The sequence below is a fragment of the Lucilia sericata genome, unplaced genomic scaffold (genome assembly GCF_015586225.1).
Source record: "Lucilia sericata isolate MDLA Ls3-8-SP2 unplaced genomic scaffold, ASM1558622v1 Contig001180F_arrow, whole genome shotgun sequence".
Taxonomy (NCBI): Eukaryota; Metazoa; Arthropoda; class Insecta; order Diptera; family Calliphoridae; genus Lucilia; species Lucilia sericata.
The window spans coordinates 1-26,456 of NW_023995148.1; the positions used below are offsets into that span (position 1 = coordinate 1).

Consider the following 26,456-nt stretch of genomic DNA (forward strand, 5'->3'; position numbering starts at 1 on the left):
GAAAGCTTTTATTATATTCAAATCAAGATGAACACAATAAGTATGTAAAAATTGTAATAATAGCAATTTTTTAAGTTTAATTTTCAAAACAAAAGTGACGGGACATAAATCATAATAGTTAATGGAGGGGGTAATAATATTACATGAATATTTAATAATTTAACTAAATGACATCATTAAATTAAAACTTTCTAAAAAAAAGTAAAATTGTTTAATTTTTCTTTTCATTATTTACAGATAATCCCTATTATTTTTACAATGATCCCAAATCGCCACGTACCCCGGACTCACAAAGTTCCAATAAAGGTTTTTCCATATTCAAAAGACGTAATTCCAAAGGCAGTAGTCCCCGTTTACCCATGCCCGAACAAACACGTTTAATTACATCGGCCAATTTGGATACAACAGCCTCTTTGACATTAGGCAGCCCTAGAGCCAGTTTTGGTTTTACACATGTAAGTATTTGAGCAAAAGATTAAAGCATAATTTACTATTTAAATTGCCATAAATCATAAAATCCAGCAACAGTTGGGTTAAGAAAGGGAAAAAAACTAATAATAATGAACTTCCTTTCTGTGTGAACGTATATTATAGCTATTTTGTTTGTTTTTCTAATTTAGCAATCTTTTGAACTGCAACCATTGATGTCGCAACATCAACAGTCGGCGGCACATTTACAAACACAAATCACTGCTTCGTTACACCAAAGACGTCAACGTTCCTCTAATTCACATTCGGAAACATTTCGCGATCGTTTAGGTTCCTGTAATGAAACATCACAACACAGTTTCGAACATGATGATGTTTTCAACACGACATCATCGCCTAGGTAAGTGCAAAATTAAATATTAGTCCTCCCATAGCCTTGATCTTTTTAAGGCAGCTGTTGACATTTGATTTCAGTCTTTTTTTTTTTTCAAAAAAACTAATCGTGCAGAAATTGTTAGTATTTAAATTATAAATTTTATTACTTTTTCTCTTTAAAGCAAAACTCATCATAATCAACAGCATCATACATTACCCTCAACAGGCGTAAGACGTCATTCTTTTGGCAATTGGCGTCAGGCTAGTGAACGTCATGGTTCTCATAAGAATAGCTCTGCTACTCTAACAGCCAATGATGAAGTGCCTCAAATGATGGCACCCAGACCACCAGTATTATCACCCAATAAATACAGAGGTGCTCATAGGCGAAGAGGTAAGTTTCAGAACAATTCATTCTAAACAATTTAAACCGGGTTTTAGAAAAACACACAAGATCGTTTTCTTTCTTTGTGTTAAAAAGTGAAATTTTTTTCATTATTCTCAAATGCAAATTGTTAAACATTAACATTAAGTTTTAGTAAAAAACAACAAACTTATTAATTCCTAACCATTTTCGTCTTGTCATTAGTTTTTTTTTTTTCTTCTTCTATAAATTCAATACTGTCAATGTCAAAACTACGTTTAACTGTCACATTTATTTATAACAATTCAACAACAAATTGCTAATGAGATTAGTTAGACTTTTTTTTCGAAAATTGTCTGAGTAAAAACGAATTGTTTGAATGCTAAATCGTGGTGAAGTGTTGCTATGCATATTGCTTGGTACTTTTTCGAAAAAGTTCTTGGTACTTTTTTTTACCGAATAACTTTTTAATACCATACTTTTTAGAAAATTTTTTAATTCCTATTTTAGTGCATTTTTCTACTAATTCTAAAGTACTTTTTTTTGATACTTTTAGTAGCCAAGCATTACAGGCAAATACCCGTTTTTTCTGGCACATTTTTTTACCAAACATTTTAGTGCATTTTAACAAAGTTTCAAAAAATTTGGAATCAAAATCAATACTCAAACGTTAATGCTTTAAAATTTGAAAAACAATAATTTTATTTGATTCTAGAAAGTTTTTTAAGTTAAAAAGTACTTTTTTTAAATTTCTTTAAAAAAAAGTACCAAAACTTGTTAAAGAAAATTTTGGCTAAAATTTGAAAATACCTTTGTATTTGAATTATAAAGTTGCTTAATATAAAAAGTACTTTTTTATGGTACCTTTTCCTTAAAACTTCGGTACCTTTTTTGAAAAGTACTTAACAAACAAACAAACTTACTCAGAACTGTCATAGAATCTGTCAGGATCAAAAAAGTACTTTTTTCTTACAAGTATTTTAAAAGTACTTTAAGTGCTACTAATTGTAGAAGAAAATTTCCAATTTTAAAATAAAGAGCTATACAAAAAGTACTTTTTTACAACACCGTACTTTTTTGTAAAAGTACTTTAAGAATTTTAGTTGATGTTTAAGTTGAAGTTGAAGAGATAAAATATGGAACTGTCTATACCAAAAAGTACTTTTTTAGAACTATTTTAAAAAGTACTTTTACTGTTATAAATTATAAATGGAAAAACTTTGATGTCATTGAAAAATAACAAGAACTACAAGATTTGAAAAAACAAAATAAATGATTAAAATACAGATCTGCTAAAAGTACATTTCCTCTTGACTTGCGCGTACTATTTTTAAAAAGTACTTAAAGTACTAATAATAGAAAAGGCTTGTTTCATTATAAAGTTTAAGAATTTTTGGTGGGGTTTTTCTTGAAGATATTAAAACGAAAATTAAAAGTTAAAATATAAGGTATTATATACCAAAAAGTACTTTTTTCATAGTACTATTTAATAAAGGACTTTAACTGTTAAGAAGTGTAAAAGGAAAGCTCTAACAACATAAAAATAGATGAACAAATATAAAGCTAGTTAACAGAAAAAAGTACTTTTTGAATAGTAGGTACTTTTCTGCAAAGTACTATAACAGCTTTAAACTGTAGCGGATAAATTTGTTCGCCTTTTTTAGAAATGTTAACATTTTGTGTTTACATTAAAGAGGTACTTTCTTAGGTATGTAAAAAAGTTATTAAAAAGTACGTTTGTTTTGGTACTTTTTACTTAATCTTTTGATAGGATATTTACATCTTTTATTTTGGTTAAAACAAAATTATTGGTGATCTTTCGGAAGGTTAGTAGTTATTGTCCTAGACAGACCAGAGGCCGGGGGGTTCGATTCCCGCCAGAGACACTGGTAAAGGAGCCTTAAAGCCCTAAGTGTATTTCATCAGATTTTATGTAACATACAACCTCCATTTAAACTAACTAATTAAACAAAATTAGAATACAAAAGTACTAAATTTTTCCCATTTAGTACTTTTTCCCAACACTAACACTAAAACTACCCACTATAGAGCTCATCTTATAGAAAATTATCACAAATAGCTAAAACAACGAAAGGAAAAAACAAGCAAAAATTAACATAACAATAGTCAACAACTATTACATGCAACATGCTGACAACAATTGCAATATGGCAAAAACAAAATTAAAACAGAAAACAAGACAATGTTAATAATTTCCTTTAATTTCGCATATTTTTTCTTCGCTTTTTTTGACATGATGACAATATTTTTTGAAATTCATTTGTATAAATGTAAAAGCACAAATACGAGTAGTATTTAACAAAAAAAAAACTAAATACAACAAAACAACAATGAAAAGATAAATAAATAAACACTTGTTTAAATAATTGTATGTTTAAATACCAAATGTGGCGCCTGTTGCTTGTTGCTACTCGTCGTACTTTAGTTTATTTTATGAGGCAAACGTGTTGTGGCTCAACAATGAATTAAAATTGTATATTGCAGGATTTTCATTTTCATCAGACAACAACGACAACGACGACGACAATGTGAAATAAAAGTGTTAAACACAATTTTTTTTTAAACTATTTCACTTTTGCTGGCAGCAATTAGATATTCACCTTAAGTTTTTTGCATAAAAAAACTAAAATCTTAAAAACAAGATAAACTAAATTGTCAAGCGGTCTAAAGATTTTTAATCTTTATATTTATTATGTCGCTCTAATATGTTTATAACAGTAAGAGCCGTGGAATTTTTAAATTAGTTTTGTATAATAAGAGTGTCAAGGGGAATTTCAAGGCATTTAAATGGTTTTTCGATTTATCTAGATAATTTTAGAAAAAAAGTACTTTTCTTAGCGTTATTTTAGTACCAAAAAGTTTTCCACTAAATTGAATTTTAACTTAATTTGTTTTTATCTCAAAATAAAAAAATTACAAGATTTCTTATCAATTATAAAAAATTCCCAAGTTTGGTACTTTTTTTATTTAGTACCAAAAACATTTTTCTTATTTTAACAAATTTATAAATTTGCCTTTTTTAATTCCAAATCTAGATCATTTTGCAATATAGAGCAAAATACAAAAATTTTTGGTTTAGAGCCTTTAGGAAAAAGTACTTTTTTTAATGGTATTTTAGTACCAAAAATTTTTAAATCAATTTTTTTTTAGTAAATTTTGCAATATTTCTTCTTAAATATAAAAAGTTTTCTCAGTTTAGTACTTTTCTAACTTTAGTACCAAAAAACTAAATAGACTTTGGTACTTTTTCCATTTAGTACCAAAAATATTTTTCTTATTTCAATAAATTTAAAAATTTGCACTTTTAAATTTAAAATCTAAAACATTTTGCAATAAAGTGCAAAATACAAAACTTTTTGGCTTAAAGCCTTTAGCAAAAGTACAAAATACAAAACTTTTTGGTTTAGAGCCTTTAGAAAAAAGTACTTTGTTTAATAATATTTTAGTACCAAAAGATTTTAAATGCATTGTTTTTTGTTAAATATAAAAAAGCTTTCTCTGTTAAGTACTTTTCAAGTTTTAATACAAAATACTTGGTTTATTTGGAGTATTTTGCTAAAAAGGTACTTTTCTTAAAGATATTTTAGTACCAAGAAATTTCTGAGTAAATTGGATTCTAAATAAAGTTATTTATATCGCAAATGCCTTAAATTTGCACAATTTTTTTTTTTGGGGTAAAATATTAAAAGTACTTTTTCGCTTTAGTACCAAGAAAACGTTTCATTTATTTCCCACAAAAAAAACTTTACTTAATGATATTTTAGTACGATAAGTTTTTTATTGAATTTGTAACTAAAAAGCTGATTTCCATGATTTCTTTTTAAATATAAAAAGTTCGGTGTGGTACTTTTTTGGATTTAGTGTCAGGAATACATTTTTCTTAAACTTCTCGACATATAAAATTGAAACTCTGAATTTTGTATTTATTTAGATCCCTTTTGCAACAAAGTACGAAATTTAAAACAATCGTCTCTTTTAACAATAAAGTACTTTTATTTTTTAGTACCAAAAAGTTATTAAAAACTTTAGTTTTACCCTCTTATTCAGAAACAACATTTTTATTTTATAAAAGGTTTATAAAACAAAATTTCCATACAAAATCTAATTTATAAAATAAAAATTTTGTTTGTGAATAAGGGGGTTAGTGTTTTATTACAAATTTTATAAAAATTGCAAAATTTTTGATTAAATGTTTAAAGTACTTTCAGTTTGGTACTTTTTTGCACTTTTACTTTCAGAATTTGGTGCTTTTATGAGTTATAAGAATAAGTTTGGTACTTTTCCATTTTAGTACCAGATTTTTTATTTAACTTTGTTTTTGAAATTTGTTTGGTACTTTTTTACTTTTAGTACCAAATTAGAAACATAAAAATCAGTTTAAAACTATCGATTTTATTAAAGTTTAAAAAATTTATAAGAAAAGGCTTTTCATTGACTTAGTTTGTTAGTTAGTTTGAAAGGAGGACATATATACATCAAATCCGAAGAAATACACCAAGGCCTCTATCGGGAGTCTGTTGTGCGCTCCTTAACCAGGTGGGAATCGAACCCACCACCTCCGGTCTACCAGACTAGAACACTAACAACTAACCTACCGGAGGCCACTTGACTTAACTCTGGTACTTTTGTGCATTAATACCAAATTGTACATTCTGAAATTAAAATCTTTTAAGTACTTTTTAACTTTGGCACCAAATTGTTAAGAAATTAAAATTCCCTTTTCTTAATTTTTCTTTCCAAAGGAATAATATGTTTTAGTATATTTATTGTCCTTTTAGTACCCTTTAGAACTTATGGTACTTTTTTTTTGAATTTTCATAAAATAAGTTTGGTACTTTTTTACTTTGGTACTAAAATGAAATGTTTTAAAATATATTTATTTTGTTGAATAATTTTATTTTAAAAAAAAGTTTCCTATAATTTTACTTTGTTACTAAATTAGTATCAATTTTGATACCGTATTGGTACTAAGATGAAAAGTACTTAAAAATATATAAAAAAACAATACTTTTTTAATTTTTAGAGTACATACTTTGAAGGTACTTTTTTAGATTAGTACATAAAAAAAAAAAGCATAAACAAAAGTTCTATTTACAACTAAAATTAGAGAAAAAGTACCTTTAAAGATACTTTTTTTCTAAACTAGATTTAGATAAATTTTGATTTGTTTACGGGAAATTTTGTTTCAAAAAAGTACCAGATTTATTGTATACTTTATAATTTCTGCTTTCTTTGCATTTCCGAGTTAATTTTTATTAGCCTTTGGTTTAGCAAACAGAATTTTGTATTTCTGCTTTAACTTCCTGATTCTTTACCAGATCATGTAAATGTAAAACCTGTAGCAAAGATTTCTTAAGAATTTTAACAAACAATAAAAAGATTTGTATATTTAACAAAGAAAAAAATACAATAAACTAAACTGCAACTTTTTTTTACAACACAACCAAACAATTATAAAGGAAAAAGCTGATGAACAGATGTTCTTAGAAAAAGAAAAAAAAACATAAATAATTTAAAGAAAAACAACAACAAAATTTCAAAAGAACTATATAAAATTGAAACAAAAACAAAACACCTAATAAAATAAACATTTAAAGAAATATTTAACAAAAGTGTGATTGTACTCCCTCTCGAATTCCCCCACTAGAGTAATATTTTGCTATGAAACTGACCCCCATAAACACCTGCAATAACTCAAAAATTTTAGAGTTTTTTTTTTGAAGAAATTGCTAGATCTAAAATTACCAGCATTTAGTGAAAAAATAACCTAACAACTCATAAGGAAGTATATAAAATTACAATTAAAAAAATAAATGAAAATTTTGTTTAAAAATGTTTCCATAAAAATAAACATGTGTATGGAAAACATTGCTGTACTCTTTCCCTTTTTTATAGGAAAATTACATGCCCAGCAAAGTAAATATACTACATATAACTAAAAGTAGAAGTATCTTTGTTTTTGAGTTCATCATATGCCTTTAGCATTTTTGATCAAGCGAAAAAATGTTGTTGATGATGATGATGACTATTGACAGTTTTTGATGTGTAGTTTGTTTTTATTAAACAGAATAAAAATTCTGTTTTCTGTTGCCTCTTTTGAACAAACTTATGTGGATTGCACAATATTTGTATGCTTTTATTGATTTATTAGTTACCAAAATGAAAAAAAAACGAAAAAACAAAGACTACACAACAACTGAATAAATATTAAATTCCATTAATTTGAATTTTTACAAATATGGTAACACCCCCAAACCAATTTTGGCTAAAATTTTGTTTATAGAAATATTTTGTATTGGTATTGGTGATTATACAGTAAAAATGGCACGCGTTGCCACATTTGTAAATAAAAAAATATTGTCTGTTTGTTTAGAAAAAAGCTTCCGTGCCATTAACACGTTTTGGTCTTGCAAATATTGAAAATACATATAAAATTGTTGTTAAAATATTTTTAAATTCTTGAGGTTTTAATAGTTTTTGTTTTATAATTAGTTACCCTTTTCTAATGTTATAAAATTGTGTAGTAAGTATGTTAATTGTTTAGTTTGCCTTTTATTACAATATTTTATTATTATTATTATTACAACTTGGGGTCAACGGAAATGTTGTCAATTTGCCAAATGTTTGGTTTGATAGTTAAATAATTAATATGGTATTAATAATAAAAAAAAATATGTTTAAAAATAAAACTTTTTCTTTTAAGGAGTTAATAAGCGTAATTCGTAACTATTTATAAAAGTATTTTTTCTTATAAAAAAGGTACTTTAGAAACAAATTCGTACCAATTAAATTTCTTAAATTGACTAGCCTATAGACTAGGCTATTGACTAGCCTTTAGACTAGGTTTTTGACTAGTTTACTGACTAGCCTATATATTAACTTATTGACTAGCCTATAGACTAGAATATGCACTAGCCTATAGACTAGAATATACACTAGCCTATAGACTAGTCTATGGACTAGCCTATAAACTAACCTATGGACTAGCCTATATACTATCCTAATGACTAGCTTATTGACTAGGCTTTTGACTAGCTTATTGACTAGTCTATGGACTAGTCTAAAGACTAGCGAATTGATTAGCCTATAGACAAGCCTATGGACTAGCATATAGACTAGCCTATGGACTAGCCTATAGACTAGGCTATTGACTAGCCTATAGACTAGCCTATGGACTAGCCTATAGACTAGCCTATGGACTAGCATATAGACTAGCCTATGGACTAGCCTATAGACTAGCCTATGGACTAGCCTATAGACTAGCCTATGGACTAGCCTATATACTAACCTATAGACTAGCCTATGGACTAGCCTATGGACTAGCCTATATACGAGCCTATGGACTAGCCTATATACTATCCCAATGACTAGCCTATTGACTAGGCGTTTGACTAGGCTTTTGACTAGCTTATTGACTAGTCTATGGACTAGTCTATAGACTAGCGAATTGATTAGCCTATAGACAAGATTATGGACTAGCATATAGTCTAGCCTATGGACTAGCCTATAGACTAGCATATTGACTAGCCTATATACTAGGCTTTTGACTAGCCTATGGACTAGGCTATACAATAGCTTATTGACTAGCCTATAAACTAGCCCATTGACTAGCCTATAGATTAACCTATTGTCTAGCCTATAGACTATTGACCAGCCTTTAGACCAGTCTATAGAATAGCCTATAAAATAGCATATAGACTAGCCTATATACTAGCCTATTGACTAGCCTATAGACTAGCTTATTGACTAGTCCATAGATTAGCCTATTGACTAGCCTATAAACTACCATATAGACTGGCCTAATGGCTAGCCTATAAACTAGCTTATTGACTAGTCCATAGATTAGCCTATTGACTAGCCTATATACTAGCCTATTGTCTAGCCTATAGACCAGTCTGTTGACTAGTCCAATTAACTAGCTTTTTGATTAGGCCATTTATTATCCTATCGACTAGTCTATACTTCTATAAATTTGTGTCGTCTAGTGTTAACAGTTGTTACTCTTTTTCAAAATGTACTTTATATTTATATAACTATATAGTATCTGTTTAAACTGATTAAAGCTTAAGATAATAATTGACAGTTGCTTATTTAGTTTATGATCAAAAAAAAAAACTGAAAATGTTAATTTTGTTTGCCTACTGTTTGTCATAAAATATTTTGACATTTCTGATGATTTGTTTAAGACAAATACAAATAAAATAAAATAAAACGTGAGATTTATTTTAAACAAAACTAAAAGCTGAACTTGAACTTCAGCTAAAAGTTTATACAAAAAAAAAGAAAGAATATATAGATATAGCTTTAATCTAGAGAAATAAAAAAGTCTTTATATTGCTATTTTATATGCTACAAAATGATTTTCTGCAAAAAAATATTATAAATTGACAAGTTATTATTTATTTCAGCAAAGGCCATAAACTATTTCTTGTTACTTATATGTTTCATATAAATTTTATTGAAAAACTATAAAGTCATTTTTGTTATAAATCATCTGAATGATTTTAATGGACTTAGAGACGCCAAAATAAAAAAAAAATATTTAGCCAGAAAAAAAATTGCAAGAAATAACATTAAAACGTGCTTAAAATTTTATAGATAATTTTAGTTAGTTTTTAATATTTTTTTGCATTTTAACATATGTTCATTTATGTTTAACAGTTTCGTTTTTTTTTTCCACAAAAATTATTAATATTTTTTCGATTTTTTGTTAGTCTAGAACATTAGAAAGAAAATTTCTCATGCACATCAGGTGTATTAAAAATGTTTAGTTTTATACTTTTAAGGATTACTTTTTTTTCTTTCTTTAACGTACATATGTTAATTTGATTTTGTTGTATATTGGTTATGTTTGTCACGATTTAATGATTTAAGGATTAACATAGAATTTTCTACGTGTGCTAGAATTTTATATGTGGCTTGTTTTTCTTTTTCCTTTATATAATATTTCTTTAGTTTTGTTTTTATGCATTTGAAACTCATGCATTTATATTGAAATAGTAAAGAATTTCATAAATCAGTTTTTTTTTTCTTCGACAATTTCTATAGATTTTTATTTAACGTTTGTTATGGAAATATGCCGAAATATGTTTGGTTTATGTCATTGGTATAGGAATTTCAAAGGAATTTTATGGTAGAGAATAAAATTTAATTTGTATTTAAATGGAATTGGTTTAAGGAATACAATATATAAAGAAAATTATTCTAAAGGAGTCGTCAGTCTCCTTTAATATTCATGTATTTGTTTTGGATAGAAAACTTTTTTCTTCAAAAGAAAGTTGGCTAGTTTATGGACTGAACTATTAAATAGTCTATTCACAAGTTTACTCATGAGTTTATTGACTACTCTATGAACTAATCCCTTGATCAGTCTATGGACTAGACTTTGGACTAGCAAATGGACTAGTATATTGATTATTCTATAGTATAGTCTATTGACAAATCTATTATATGAACTGGTCTATTGACTATTCGATTGACTATTCTATGGATTAGTCTGGTCCATAGACTACCTTATGATTTATTCTATGGATTCTTTGGGCTAGTCTTTGGACTAATGTATGGACTAGTCTTTTGATTATTCTATAGTCTAGTCTATTGACAAATCTATTATATAAACTAGTCGATTGACTATTCTATGGATTGGGCTGGTCTATAGACTAGCCTATGGTCTTGTCTATGGACCAGTCTAGGTCTGGGCTATTAATTAGTCTATGCACAAGTTTATTGATAAATTTATTGACTACTCTATGGGCTAATCCATTGACCGGTCTATGGACAAGTTTATGGACTAATCTACGCTATATTTTATAGACTAATCCATGGAATAGTCCATTAACTAGTTTATGGACTAATATATGAACTAGTCCTTGGACAATCAATATCATTTACTACTCTATGGACTAGTGTATGAACTAGTCTATTGATTATTCTATAGTCTAGTCTATTGTCAAATCTATTATATGAACTAGTCTACTGACTATTCTATGGATTAGTCTGGTCTAAAGACTACCCTATAATCTAGTCTATGGACCAGTCTAGGACTGGACTATTAACAAGTCTATTCACAAGTTTAATGATGAGTTTATTGACTACTCTACGGACTAATCCATTGACCAGTCTATGAACATGTTTATGGACTAGTCTAGGCTCTATTTAATGTACTAGTCTATTAATTAGTTTATGGACTAATATATGAACTAGTCCATGGTCAATTTACGGACTAGTCATTGACTATTCTATGGAATAGTCTATGGACTAGTCTATGAAATAGTCTATGGACTAGTCAATGGAATAGTCTATTGTCTACTCTATGGACTTGTCTGTTGAATAGTCTGTGGAATAGTGTATGGAATAGTCTATGGACTAGTCTATAAACTAGTCTATGGAGTGTTCTATGGACTAAAAACTATTTTATGAACCAGTCTGTGGACTAGTGTATTGGTTAGTCTATGATCTATTGACAAGTCCATGTTCTATTCTATGAACTAATCTATTGACTAGTCGATTGCTTATTCTTTGGATTAGTCTGGTCTATTGACTAGTCTGGTCTGTAGACTAGCCTGTGATCTAGTCTTTAGACTATTCAATGGTCTAGTATATGGACTAACTAACTAGTTTATGAACCAGCTTATAGAGGTTGTATAAACTATATATACGAAAAAAATTTCACCCGTTTTGAGCCGAACTCGAACACTGTTCGCCTTTTGTAATTTGATCTTACATTTTGAGCAATTTTTATTTTATTTGAATTTTGTAACAAATTGTTATTAATCAATTTCTCAATTTCTAACTGTTGTTTTTTCTCTACCATTTCTAAATAATTTCAATTAATTTTATTTATAAAAAATTTTCTATTTTTAATTATTTTGCTATTTAAGGCAAATAACCGCTATTTTATAACCAAATTTGACTTAATAAGCCATTTAATTGCACACAATTTTAAGGCAAATAATGTGTTAAAGCTTTATTATATTCTTTCTTTTAATAATTTCTTTTTTTCTTTATTTTAAATATTTTATTTGTTGTTTACAAAACCTGTGTGTGTGTGTGCAATGCGCCATATTTATTTGATAAACGGCGTCAATTGATTATTGTTATTGTGTTAGCAGAGACACATGTTTGAGGCTCATACACAAACATACACTTCTTACACCTTTTGTAGAAAAAAAATATCCATAATTCTCTGAGTAAAGATATTTTAACTATATTTGCATTTTTTTATTATTGTAGTTGTTGCAGTTGTTTGCTATATTTAACTTTAAGCCTTATTTCACTACTCAATCACTTGTGTTGTTATTTAAGTTGTCAAATCACGTACTAAAGGGACAACCAAACAAATTTATTAAAAATTATGCTCTAAACAACAACAACAAGCAAAAAAATATAATTTTATTTATTAAAAATAATATTTATTTTCTTTTTGTTTTCTCTACTCAATCTTTAAATAATATACTCCCGCTCATTTAAACTCTTGTTGATATTTATTATTTTCATTTCTTTAAAAAAAACTTCTCTTTGAGATGTATGCAATCTTTGTGTTTAAGTATGAGTGTTAAAAGAGCATAAATGTATGTGTGCGTGTAGTTGTTGTAAGTTTTGTGTATTAGAAGTTTTTGTGAAGTTTTTCAATTGTATTGACCACAGAACTAAACAGGATTGTTAATTGAACAGTTGTGTGCGTTTATTTGTAGGGAGTAGTTTTTTGTCTTATTAAATTTGAAGGTCTTTTAAAACAAAAAAAAAGAAAATAATAATTTAAATAATTATAATAAATAAAAAGTTAACTCTACGCCTGCGCTTTATTAAAAATAATTTTAAAAGAAAATAATAATTAAGAAAATTGTTTTTAAACGAAATTTTTTTAAAAATGTAACTGTTTAGTTTAACGAGTTTTTTTCTTGCTAATTATTAAAAAATTTAATTTAAACATTTAATATAGTGTTTAAAAAATTTATAAACTCAAGTGTTTTTTTATTAAAATTAAATTTTTTTGCTTTAATAAGCATTAATTTAAAAAAAAACTAAAAAATTCATTTCAACTAGTGTTTAGTGTTAAAAAAAAAAAAACTAAATATGGTTTTGAAAATGGATGATATTGAATTGGATACATTCTGTTGTGGTGAGTGAAAAAATTAAAAATTTATAAAAAAAAAAAAATTAAAAAATATTATTTAAATCAAAATTATTATAAATTTAAATAAAAAACAATCAATAATAATTTTTTAGCAATTTGAACAATTTTCCAACTTTTTCTTTGCAATTCAAAAATTATTGAATTTTTTTAAATAATTTCTAAAAAAAAAAATATTTTGAAACTAAAATTGCAAAATATTTTTTTATAAAATGAAAGACAACAATCAATACCAACAAAAACCTTTAAAATATCACAAAAATTTTAATTTGTATTTTTTTTAAATTCCCCCAAAATTACACAAATTTTACTTTGGAATACAAAAGTTAAGAATTTTTTTTTTTTCAAATTAATAACAAATATTTTTAAACTAAAATCGCAAAATTTTTTTATAAAATGAAAGACAACAGGCAGAACTAACAAAAACTTTAACAACTGCCAAAAAAATTCAATATGTATTTTATTAAATTTCTACCAAAATTACACAAGTTTTCAACTTTTTACTTTGGAATACAAAAATTATCGAATTTTTTTTAAAACTTATAAAAAATAATTTTAAATTAAATTTGAAAAATGTTTTTCTGCAAAATGAAAGACCATCACTAAAACTAACAAAAATTTTAAAAATTTCCCAAAAATTTTAAAATGTTTTTTTTTTAAAAATTCCCCTAAAAAAGTTTGCAACTTTTTACTTTGGAATACAAAAGTTAAGAAATTTTTTTAAAAATTTATAAAAAATACTTTTAAACAAAATTCGCCAAATATGTTTTTGCAGAATAAAAGACCTCTGATGCAGCTAACAAAAACTTTAAGGAATTACCAAAAATTTCAATATGTATTTTTTTAATTTCTCCACAAAATTTAATAATTTTCCAAAAATTATAGATTTGTTCAAAAAATAATAAAAAATATTTCCAAACAAAAATCGCAAAATGCATTTTTGCAGAATGAAAATCAACTGTCTGAACGAACAGGGTTTAAATGGGGCAGGGGGTTAATATGGTCCTATCCTTATAAATTTTGATAGAGGGATTTACGCCAATATTAGTTATTTATGCAGAATATCATCACGATGATATTAGTGTTTATAAGTGAATTTTTACCATCCAGTCATTTTCTGAAAGGGACTTTATATGGAGGATAGAGTCAAATGAAGCCCAATCATTACGAAAATCAGCAGTAACATTAAGACTTATTTAAAACTAAGTTTTGCTGATTTTTGAAGTTATTCAAGAACATTTAACATAATTATGCGCTTAAAAGCCCTATTCGGGGGGTATGGTTGTATGGGGGCTAGGCGAAATAATGGTGCGATTTTAACTATTTTCATTAGGCGTCGTCCTTAGGTCAAAAGAAGAGTATGAGTCAAATTTCATCAAAATTGCGACCTATAATGCGCAAAGATTTACATGGACACACAGACGGACATCGCTAAATCGACTCAGAAAGTGGTATACTTTAAGGTGTGTTCAGGACCAATATTTTTGGGTTTTACAAACATCAGCACAAACGCATAATACCCTCCCCACTATAGTTGTATAGGATATAAACAATTTTCAGAAGAGCAAAATATTTGTGGGAAGTGTCAGCGCCCTAGCATTTTCGTACAGACAGATGGACATGGCTAGATCGTTTTAGAATCTAATGAGAAACCAGAATATACAAAAACGTATACTTTTGTGGTTTTAATTTATTGTGTATTTGTATAAAATTACAAAGAAAAATTTGCGAATTTGATGGATTGTCTTTATTTTTCTCATATTTTAATAACAATATATAATATAGTAATTAAACTCTTTAAACGAAAAAGAAAACTTACCCCAAAATGAAACATTTTACTAGCCCTTCTCCACGTTAGAAGTAAAACTAAAAATATAAAAAATAAAAAAATATATTAAAAATATAACAAAACTAAACTAAAAATAATCATGTCTAGACATCAAGCTACGCTTAAGACTTTAATTATAATAAAATCTAAAAAAACTAACTTAAGGCAAAATAAAAAAGGGGAGACTTTTCGAAAACAAACATTTAAAAAAAAACAACTTATCCCCCACTAAAAACATTTTCAGTTTCAAACAGATGTTCAATATTTTCTCATTTCTAAAGGTACGTGCTAAAGCCAAAATGAAAAAAAAAACTATTTAAAATTTCCTGGCATTTAGAATTTGAAATTAAGAAACAAAAAATTGTACGTGTTAAGGGATTAGTTTAGAAACAAGTACTCAATCTCATATATTATTTTATAAAATTATTTCTGTTTTTGGTTGGTTTCCACCAACAGATATTAAAAAAAATTATAGTATTTTCCACTACACACATGTTAAAATGAAGGAGCGTTAGTCAGGCACAGGGTCAGAGGAAGACAGCCAGTTATAGAACTTATGTATTTTGTGTCTGTCTATATGTTTGCAGTTACAATTGTGTATGTGTCTAATAGTAACGCACCGGAAATTGTTCATATACATATACATGGTAAAACGCAATTTATTCAAATTTATGCTGAAGGTTTATTTCAATTTTTTTTTTCAATTTCATAATACTAAAATTACAAAATTACACTCACTCTTATGTTTAAGTTTAGTTAGTTGTTGGTTTTAAATTTTTTAAAACAATTGTTTTTTTTCTCATTTATTTTATATGTTTGCTGTAGTAGTAGTTAATGAAAGATAAATAATATTTTTGATCATTTTGTTTTTCATACAAAGAGTTGCCAACCCATTAGCAACGGAAATAAAAAAAATTGTAGTTGCTTTTTATATTTTGCGTTTTATTATTGTCTTCTTTCTGGGCGGTCTGTCTGTGTTATAATAAAAAGAAATAAATATTAAAATATACATCATCCATATTTTTGTCAATCATTTTTCAACATTTTCTTGTTTTAAGGGTTTTGTTGTTATTGTTGTTGTCTTTTTGTATATCTTTTGATATTTTGTAAAGTTTTTTTTTTATATCTTGTTGTTTTTGTGTTCTTTTGACATTTATGTTTTTGTATATGGTAAATGTTAAACAAATGTTTTGTTTATATTATGCTTTTGTAAATGTCTATGAAGTTTTTTCTTTCTTTATGTGGCTCGTTTGGGGGGAGAATGCAAAGTGGAAGAGTGTGAGGAGAAGAAGGAGTATAATATGAAATTGTCAAAGTAACAATAAACTTCCTATAAGTTTGTTAATTTTTATACATTTTTTGTTTTAAATTTTATTATTAAAGTTTTAAAGCTTTTAGCCCACCTATGTCTGAATAGATCATAAACAAGCTTCAGAGCTTAACTACAAACTTCATACAAGAATTCTAATTATAAAGCCTAATGTCCAGAGCTTTTATCTTAAAACAAGCTTTAAAGTTTAGTAGCTTAAAAGTGAGGTAAGCATGTATAGCTTTAAACAAACTTTAAAGGTAGTCCACTTGAGCTTAACAACTTAAAAAAGCTTCAAAATTTAATAAAGCTTTAGCTATTTACTAAATATTAAATCAAACTGAAATTATATTTAAAGGTTGACTTAATGTTAAAGCTTAAAAAAGTTTTAGAATTGAAATACGATTAAAAAGCTTTCTAAAGTGAGGTAAGCATGTATACCTTTAAACAAACTTTAAAGCTAAACTACTTAAGCTTAACAACTTAAAAAAGCTTCAAAATTTAATAAAGCTTTAGCTATTTACTAAATATTAAATAAAACTGAAATTATATTTAAAGGATGGCTTAATGTTAAAGCTTAAAAAAGTTTTAGAATTGAAATACGATTAAAAAAGCTTCAATATTTAATTAACCTTTAACTATTTACCAAATATTACAGTTTAAATAAAATTGAAATTATATAAAAGGTGTAAAGCTTAAAAAAAAGCTTTAGAATTAAAATACGATTAAAAAAGCTTTATAGATGAGCTTTTATGTATTAAGAAATAATGTTTCTATTAAATTTCAGATTTATTGTTTCCAAATACAATAAATAAAATTTATTAGTACCAAACAGTTGCATTTCTTACTTATTTTGAAATAAAAGTACCTTTTTAAAAAAAAAGTATCAATTACTTTTAGACACTTTAAATTTATGGGTTTTCCGAGTTCTTCAAGTGTTTTGTTTTTCATAACAAAAAAACATAAAAATCTCTAACAGATGTTGAGCCAAGTGTGGTCGTTTTTTCTCCTGACACTCAAGAGTTTTAAAAACATATAAAATTTTTTGAATATTTTTAAAAGCAGGTAGTAAATATTTTAAGATATAAATACTCAATAAGATTAATTTAAATAATTAAATAACAAAAAATAACAAGATTCTTGGAAAAAATTCAAAATGTTGCAAATTAAAATTTTATTTTGTAAACTACCATGTGTTTAATTTTTCCCCAATTTTTTTATTTTTTCAAAACTAAAAATATTTCCGCATTAAAAATTTATGTTAAAAAACATAAACATAAATTTTATTTTAAATGCAGTTGCAGGCTAAATTTATTATACACTCAAAAAACAACTCCTCATCTACAGTCCGTCTGTCTATCATTTTGAAATTTATGAAGACATTTATGTGACAAACAAAACAACATTTTCTAAATAATTTCCAATATTAAATAGCTAAATCTAAAAACTACAACAAACTTTATAAATCAATCTAAAGTAGCTATTTTTCCTTAATAGCCTAAAAAAAGACGCTATGATTTTTTGCTTTCAAATACATAAAATCAATTTAAAAACTTTTAAGGTAAATCTTGCTGAGGGGGGCTGTGTGATAGATAACTCAATCAGTCATTGAGTATTTTTTTGGTTAGAAAATATTTTGTCACTTTCAGATTATAAATACAGGGCATAAATAAAAAACAAAGTTTTTAAATGTGTTTCATTGAAGGGTTTAATATTAAAGTGTGATTTTTTTAAGAATTTTGTTTTTGAGTGATTTTTATGTGTTTTTTTTTCTAGAAATTTCTTAGGGTGTTTAAACTGTCGCACTGAGGCGTATATGAATAATTATCATTTCCTGTTTTGTAAAGTTTTTGGTTGTTGTTATTGTACTAAAAAGAATTGGTTAAAATTGCTTGAATATTTGGTTAAATTTTGATTTGTTGTTAGTGGTAAAAATAATTAGACTAAACTATAGACTAGACTATAAAATAGAGTACAGGCTAGACTATAGGCTAGACAACAGAATATACTATAGAATAAACTATAGATTAGACTACTGATAGACTATAGACTGGACTATGGACTAGACTATAGACTACACTATAGACTATAGGCTAGACTATAGACCAAACTATAGATAAGACTATTGACAATACTCTATAGTGAACTATAGAATAGACTATAGACTAGACTATAGACTAGACTATAGACTAGACTATAACCTAGACTATAGACTAGACTATAGACTAGACTATAGACTAAACTATAGACTAGACTATAGACTAGACTGTAGACTATACTATAGACTTGACTATAGACTAGACTATAGACTAAACTATAGACTAGACTATAGACTAGACTATAGACTAGACTATAGACTAGACTATAGACTAGACTATAGACTAGACTATAGACTAGACTATAGACTAGACTATAGACTAGACTATAGACTAGACTATAGACTAGACTATAGACTAGACTATAGACTAGACTATAGACTAGACTATAGACTAGACTATAGACTAGACTATAGACTAGACTATAGACTAGACTATAGACTAGACTATAGACTAGACTATAGACTAGACTATAGACTAGACTAGACTATAGACTAGACTATAGACTAGACTATAGACTAGACTATAGACTAACCTATAGACTAGACTATAAACTAGACTATAGACTAGACTATAAACTAGACTATAGACTAGACTATAGACTAGACTATGGACTAGACTATAGACTAGACTATAGACTAGACTATAGACTAGACTATAGACTAGACTATAGACTAGACTATAGACTAGACTATAGACTAGACTATAGACTAGACTATAGACTAGACTATAGACTAGACTATAAACTAGACTATAGACTAGACTGTAAACTAGATTATAGACTAGACTATAGATTAGACTATAGACTAGACTATAGATTAGACTATAGACTAGACAATAAACTAGACAATAGACTAGACAATAGACTAGACAATAGACTAGACAATAGTCTAGACAATAGACTAGACAATAGGCTAGACAATAGACTAGACAATAGACTAGACAATAGACTAGACAATAGACTAGACAATAGACTAGACAATAGACTAGACAATAGACTAGACAATAGACTAGACAATAGACTAGACAATAGACTAGACAATAGACTAGACAATGGACTAGACAATAGACTAGACAATAGACTAGACTAGAGACTATTGACTAGACTATAGACAAGACCATAGACAAGACCATAGATAAGACTATAGGTAAGACTATAGACAAGACTATAGACGAGACTATAGATAATACTATAGGTAAGACTATAGGTAAGACTATAGACAAGACTATAAATTTGACTATAAAATAGGGTATAGAATAAACTATGGACTAGTCTATAGACTAGAGTATAGAATATACTATAGACTAGACTATAGACTAGACTATAGACTAGACTATGGACTAGACTTGAATATAGACTACATTATAGACTATACTATGACTTGACTGTAAACAAGACTTTATAAACACTATAGAACAGACTTCAAAATAGTCTTTAGACTAGATTAGATTTCGGAATATTAAAGATTTGCCAAGATTCAAAAGGTCATAACTTTTGGAAATTTGTTAAGTAGCAGCCATGTTGTCTATTAAATATAAATAAAAACTTAAACCTTAAATTAACAATCTGAAAGAAATTTCAATAGCTGCTAGAAAAATATGGCTGCTTCATAAAAATTGTAATTCCTTAATTGTTACAATTCTAAAGGAAACACAAATTTCCATTTATTTTCCCCCAACTACTCAATTTAATTATTCATTAAACAATCATTACCATCGAAAAAGAAAACAATGTCGGTTTTTTCCAAAAAAATACAAAAGAAAACACCACCACTTTACAACAATTTACATAATAAACAATTGAAAAGTCATTAAAATTAAGACAAGTCTATTAAACCTTAAAAATAAAATCAAACTCTTTTTTTTTTAATTGAATTGTTACACTCGTACGCGTTTCAGACTAACCAACAGACAGACAGACACATAAGAGCTCAAGAACATGCAACCGAAAAAGTAAAAAAAAAAGAAAAACATCAACCACTAAACCGCCAACTTACACTGCCAACAGCAGTCAGACATTTGAAAGACACACATGCATAGTAAGTCCCAGCATTTGTAATTTTACAAAACAAGTGGTGGTATATGGTTGTTGCATGCAGCAACTGACATGTAAATGCAACCACATTTTGTATTGTATATGAAACAAATATAGAATACTTAAATAATGTTTTCTAAATCCAATACAAATCATAGAAGTAGAACAATTTTTTTAATAAAAACTTTTTATAGAATTTGTTTAAAAACTTAAATTAACACCACTCGTTAATATGCTAAACTTGTAATATAGGTGTTATAGTTTAAATTTTCTTAGAACTTGTCGTTTGGGAGTGACAAAAAAAAAAAAAAGAATCTATGAGAATTATAAATTTGTGTGTGAAATTCAATATTTTTTTTAGAAATTTTTAGCTTTTCAATAGAAATTTCACAAAATTAAGATTTCTTTTACAAACATTCTTTAAAGATCAGATCTTACTTTAAAATAATAAAGCTTTATGATAGAGCTTTTTAAAAACTTTATTTAATGGGTTAATAAAATGTCACTATATTAAAGCGTTTAATAAAAAAGATTAACAAAAACCATAAATATTTTCAAACTAAAGCTTTTTAAATATTTTATATTGAAAAGCTTTTTCATAAAGCTTTTATAAAAACTTTATTTAATGGGTTAATAAAATAACACTAAATTATAGCGTTTAATAAGTAAAGTTTTAACAAAAACCATAAATATTTTCAAACTCAAGCTTTTTTAATATTTTGTACTGAAAAATTAAAGCTTTCTTAAAAATAAGACTTTTAGGCAAAGTTATTTTTAATTAAGCCCCTTAAGTGAGCTGTGTTTAATTATAATCCATTAAAAAGCTTTTTTTAAAATAAAAGCTCTTTAATAAAATTTTATTTCTAAAAAAGCTTTATAAATAAACTTTATTTCTCTAAGAATCTTTAAAAAAAACATTAACTTCACTAATACCTTAAACATTTAAATGATTTAATTAAAACATTTATAATTTTTAAACTAATTTATGTTATTTACAAAATTTAGTAAAAGCTTTCCTTCGCCTTAGAAATTTTACACCTAAATAAATGTGTTAAATTCACCACCACCCCCCAAAAAATATCCATCACCACTTTATTTAACGTTCTAAAACATAAATTTCAACTTAAAATGTAAACCAACACATAAATATTTCTATTCCACATTTTCTGTTAAAAAAAAAAACCTAGAGAGAAAATAAAGTTTTCAAACAAAATACTTTTCATAATTTAACACATCTGCTGTGGAGGAGTATGAAAAACAAAAACACAAAATAGTTTTTTTATGAGTTCCAATAATCATTATTATAATCATCCTAGTAGTCGCTAGCAGTCAAAGTATGAGTAGCATTAATGTTAGATTTATTATAATTGGCCGCTGTTTTTTTTTTTTTTTTTTTTTTTTTTTTTGTCTAGTCCATGGAATGAGTACTATATAAATTAGAAATTCCACTGTTGCTACTGTTTAGACAACACAAGTCAGAGTCTATGAATATTACTCCCAGAAAGCTAAAATATTTACTTTTGTTTAGGGAAAAAACACAATGAAAGCTTTAAGGCCACAATTATGAAACACAAAGTAGAAATTTTTAACAAATTTTGTTTCTTTATTAGAAGAATTATGAATAAATTTGTTTTAATTTTTTGTTGTTTTACGCTTGTCGCTTTTATTGTAGTTTTCTTAGAATATCTGTTAGTGCTCTCATAATTTATACATTATGTGCTTAATGATGCTGCTGACGATGATGATTTTGATGTTGTTTCTGATGTTGATGATGACGATGTTGTTTATAAAGTTTTATTACAACTAAAAGTTGTAATAATTTTTATTTCATTCTTTATAAATAAGCTATTTCCTGTTGCATTTAACTTGAGTTTTTATTTAACAAAAAAATTCTTTAGGTTTTTTTTTTTGCTAGAAATTTTAACGAAACGTTTAATTTAGGGAAAAAGCTTTAGTTGCAAATTTCTATTTAATTTTTAGGTATTTAACACAATTTTTAATTAAACACAATTTTAATCATTTCTTTTAAATTTAAGTTTTTTCCCTTGATAAAGAGAAAATGTCGACTTTCTGGGTCGAATATTATGTGAAATTAACTTTCCGAAGATCTTTATGTTACAGACCTAAATCTTAAAACAATTTATTAGTCCAAGAGTTTTCCATTGAAAACTATCAAAATCGGCTCATAAGCAGCTCACATAGTTCAGACCTTATGATAAAATTATGATAAATTTTTTTTTCATAATTTGTATGTTCAGAAGTTTAAAATGTATCCTTTTTCTTGTTTTTGTTTTTATAAATTAAAATCATTTTTTAAATCCCTGGAATACCCCTAATAATTTGCAATGAACATTTTTACAAATTTACACCTTAAACATTATTCATGCGAGTGGAGAGAGCAGTGAAATTTATACATTCACTTCTTTACACACTAACAAGTGAAAATATGATTTTTATTAAATTATTAAATATTAAATTTAGTTTAGAAACTAAAACACTTTAACTAACTATAATATAACTGGTGTGAGTTTAGCAAATGTAGCGTGATTGTTAAATAAATTCAAACATAAATTTAAATAAAATTAAATTTTTTGTTTTTAGGTCAGTTATCATCATCATCATCAGTATCATCACTTATGATAATAATACTTTAGTTTTCATGAGAATTTTTTTTATAAAAATAAATTGAAAAACAAGAAAAAAACATAGTCTAATTTGCTTATTAACAGGAATCTAAAGGATCATAATTACAGTTTATTAATAACTAAATACTTAATCTAAGTCTTTCATCTCACTATTATACTCTCTCATACACACACACACACACACGCTCTCTCCCTCTCTCTTCTTGATTCATTAATGTTTTCGGGAATCCAATTAGAATTTTAAAGAGGGCATTGCCATACTAAAACTGGCAAATCCTAATAAGCAATTATTCAGTTTTAACTCGATTTACCTTATGTCTTCTTAATATCCACTTATGCAGCATTTGCCTTTTACTGTTCCCCAGTAATCTAGAGGTTAGTCAGTGTAAACTCGTTTTAATTTTGCGCTTAAAAAACTGTGTATTTTTTTTAGCAAAAGTTAGCTCTTGTACGGTCTACTTTAACATTCATCATTTCAATTAATCTATTGTTAGTAGCAATTGTCACTTAGTGTTCCTAAGTAATGTAAAGGGTAGTTAGTGAAAATAATTTACATATTTCCCTTTAGAAATTGCTGATTTTGCTTAACAAAAGTAATCTATGCAGTGTCAACTTTAATACCTGGGAGTCCGCATTTCTACTCACCTAGTGTTAGGTCAATTGCCCCATACTGTCTCTCAGTATACTAAGGAGTAGTCAGTGTGAAATTTATTTCTTAAGGGACTTTATAAAGTGTTAATTTTGCTTGTCAAAAGTGATATGTTAAAGAATCAATTTCATCCCTTTGTTGTTAACTTCAAAAAAATGCATTAAATTAATTGTTACCTTGTATCCCTTAGTAATCTAAAGGGTAAACAATTCATATTGCTTAGATTTAACTTTAACTTTAAAAATTAGTTATTTTTACCAAAAAAAAAGTCAGTTTCATACATTGTGAGCTCTATCAATTTACAGTAGAGAACATTTGCAAGCGAATATCACTTTTCACTAGCTACTAGACTGTAACTTGGTAATCTATATAGAGGCAATTAGGTCCAATATTTATTTAAAAACAATTCTGTTTAAATCATGGCAAACATATCATTTGCTAAATCACAGTTAGTAATATAAGCTCTATTGTTCTTGTTGTTGTTGTTAAACTCTAGTAATTAATTGATTAATTAAAATCTTAATTTACACAAACAATTAAACAAAACAACACAAGCTTTAACTAAATAACATTTATAAAATTATATATAAAAAAAAACTGAAATTCTATACAATTTTCAAACAATAATTTGGTCTCGACTATAATTAAGTGAAAAACCACACATGACATCAATGAACTGAGAGACAGACAGATAGACTGAAAAAAAGAAATCATAATCATAACTAAGCCTAAACTTAGATTAAATGACATAAAGTCTAATTAAAATAATAATAATACTAAAAAAAAAGAAATCAACTATTAAGCAAAAAATAAATTTAACTAGATTTTAGTTATAAACTAGCATTTAAACTCGACTAAAGAGAGAGACATGTACGGAAAAATTAAATATAGAAATAAACAAAAAACATTTAAAACTAAAGAAAAGTTTATTTTTAAAATAAATAATTAAAAAATTTAAACAAAATGTCGTTACGTAAACCAAAAATCTGTTTACTAAAACAATGTCTAATATTCAATCGAACAATTGATGAAACTGAATATTTGGATATGGGTAAGAATGGCATATATCTATTCAAAGAAAAAAACATCTGTTTAAGAAATTTAAGTTTTTTTTTTCTAAAATTGTTTAAATTGTTTTTGTATTTGCAAAAATTTCATTTAATCAAAATTGGCAATTGACAGACAGGTTTAGTTGTCATCAGCAATTTTTTTATTTATAAAAATAAAATCACGAGATCAGTATTTCTAAAAAAAAAATATATATAATATATAGCAAAGAAATTAAATTTTATTTAAAAGAATCATGTGTACTCAAAACAATATCAGTAGTTTTTTTAGAGAAAAACAAAGCAAACAATTTAAAGTAAGAACTTAAATAAGGGGACCACTTATTTCTAGAAAGTTATTATCTATAATTTACCACTTATTTCTAGAAAGTTATTTTTCATAATTTATCAAATTTTTGTAAATTCAAATATCTATGGAATTTCTTAACAATTTGTTTAAATTTGTTTATGCTCCTTAAATATGTTGTATTGTAGAGTCAAGTGTTCCCAGGTAATCTATAATGTAGTCAATTTAAAGTTGTTTTAACTGGTCAAATTCCAACTAAAATAGACTAGGGTTATTGCCACTTACTGTCCCTAAGTAATCTAAAGAATATACTTTATATTAAGACTAACTTATCTAATTATGACCCAATTATCACTTACTGTCCCCAGGTAATCTAAAGTGTAATCAGTTTAAACTGTTTATTAGGTTATACATTAAAACCTGATTATTTTGCTTAATAAATTTAACTATGGTAGGTTCAACTTGAAACCTTTTATGTAGTCTTCATTTCAACTGATCTATTGTTAGTTTCAATGGTCAGTGTGTGGTCAGAGTGTTCCTAAGTAATCTAGAGGGTAATTAGTGAAAATTATTTTCATATTTAACTTTAGAAACAGCTGATTTTGCTTGGCAAAAGTAATATTTTGCAGAGTAAACTTTATTACTTATAAGTACGCATTCCTAATCAGTTAGTATTAGGTCAATTACCACTTTCTGTCGCTTAGTAAACTAGAGAGTAGTCAGTTTGGAAAGTTTTTTAAAGGAGCTTTATAAAGTATTAATTATGCAACTCGAAAGTAAAGAAATTAAAGATTACATAATTAAAAAACTAACATTGGGAATAAATTGTCCCTTAGTAATCTATAGGGTAATCAGTTCAAAATTTTTTTAATTTCACTTAAAAAAGTCGTTATTTGTGCCATCGAAATCAGTCTAATGCTGTGTGAACTTTCACTATTTGTAGTACGAACCAGTTGCAGGCGAAAAGTACTTTTCACTAGCTACTCGTCTATACCCGTGTAATCTATATAGGATCATTTGACATGTCAAAAATTCTTTGATATTTTAAGCAATTTTTCCTTTAACTAAAAAATAAACCTTAAAGTCTTACAGTTTAATAGAGGTACTATACAACTGTAAGAAGTCTTTAGAGGTTCTTTGTTGTTTCAAGTTCTTTAGGGTATAAACAATTCTTCAATTTCTTGTCAATATTTATTTAGTTTTCTTCAAACACTTGACT

General features: G+C 26.6%; 1 protein-coding gene across 3 annotated transcripts in view; it reads left to right on the plus strand.

The window, feature by feature from the left end:
* Nucleotides 1-231: 231 nt before the first annotated feature.
* Nucleotides 232-26,456, plus strand: part of LOC119610410 (phosphoinositide 3-kinase adapter protein 1) — a 34,334-nt gene continuing 8,109 nt past the window's right edge. The window contains exons 1-3 of one of the 3 annotated variants that reach the window (XM_037965588.1): nt 232-455; nt 621-829; nt 987-1,198. In XM_037965588.1, coding sequence (XP_037821516.1) covers nt 360-455; nt 621-829; nt 987-1,198 — 517 coding nt within the window. In that variant the 5' untranslated portion in view covers nt 232-359. Of the gene's footprint in view, nt 456-620; nt 830-986; nt 1,199-12,866; nt 13,311-24,727; nt 24,936-26,456 lie in introns of those variants that run through there. The other 2 variants (XM_037965590.1, XM_037965589.1) reach the window with 2 other exon arrangements.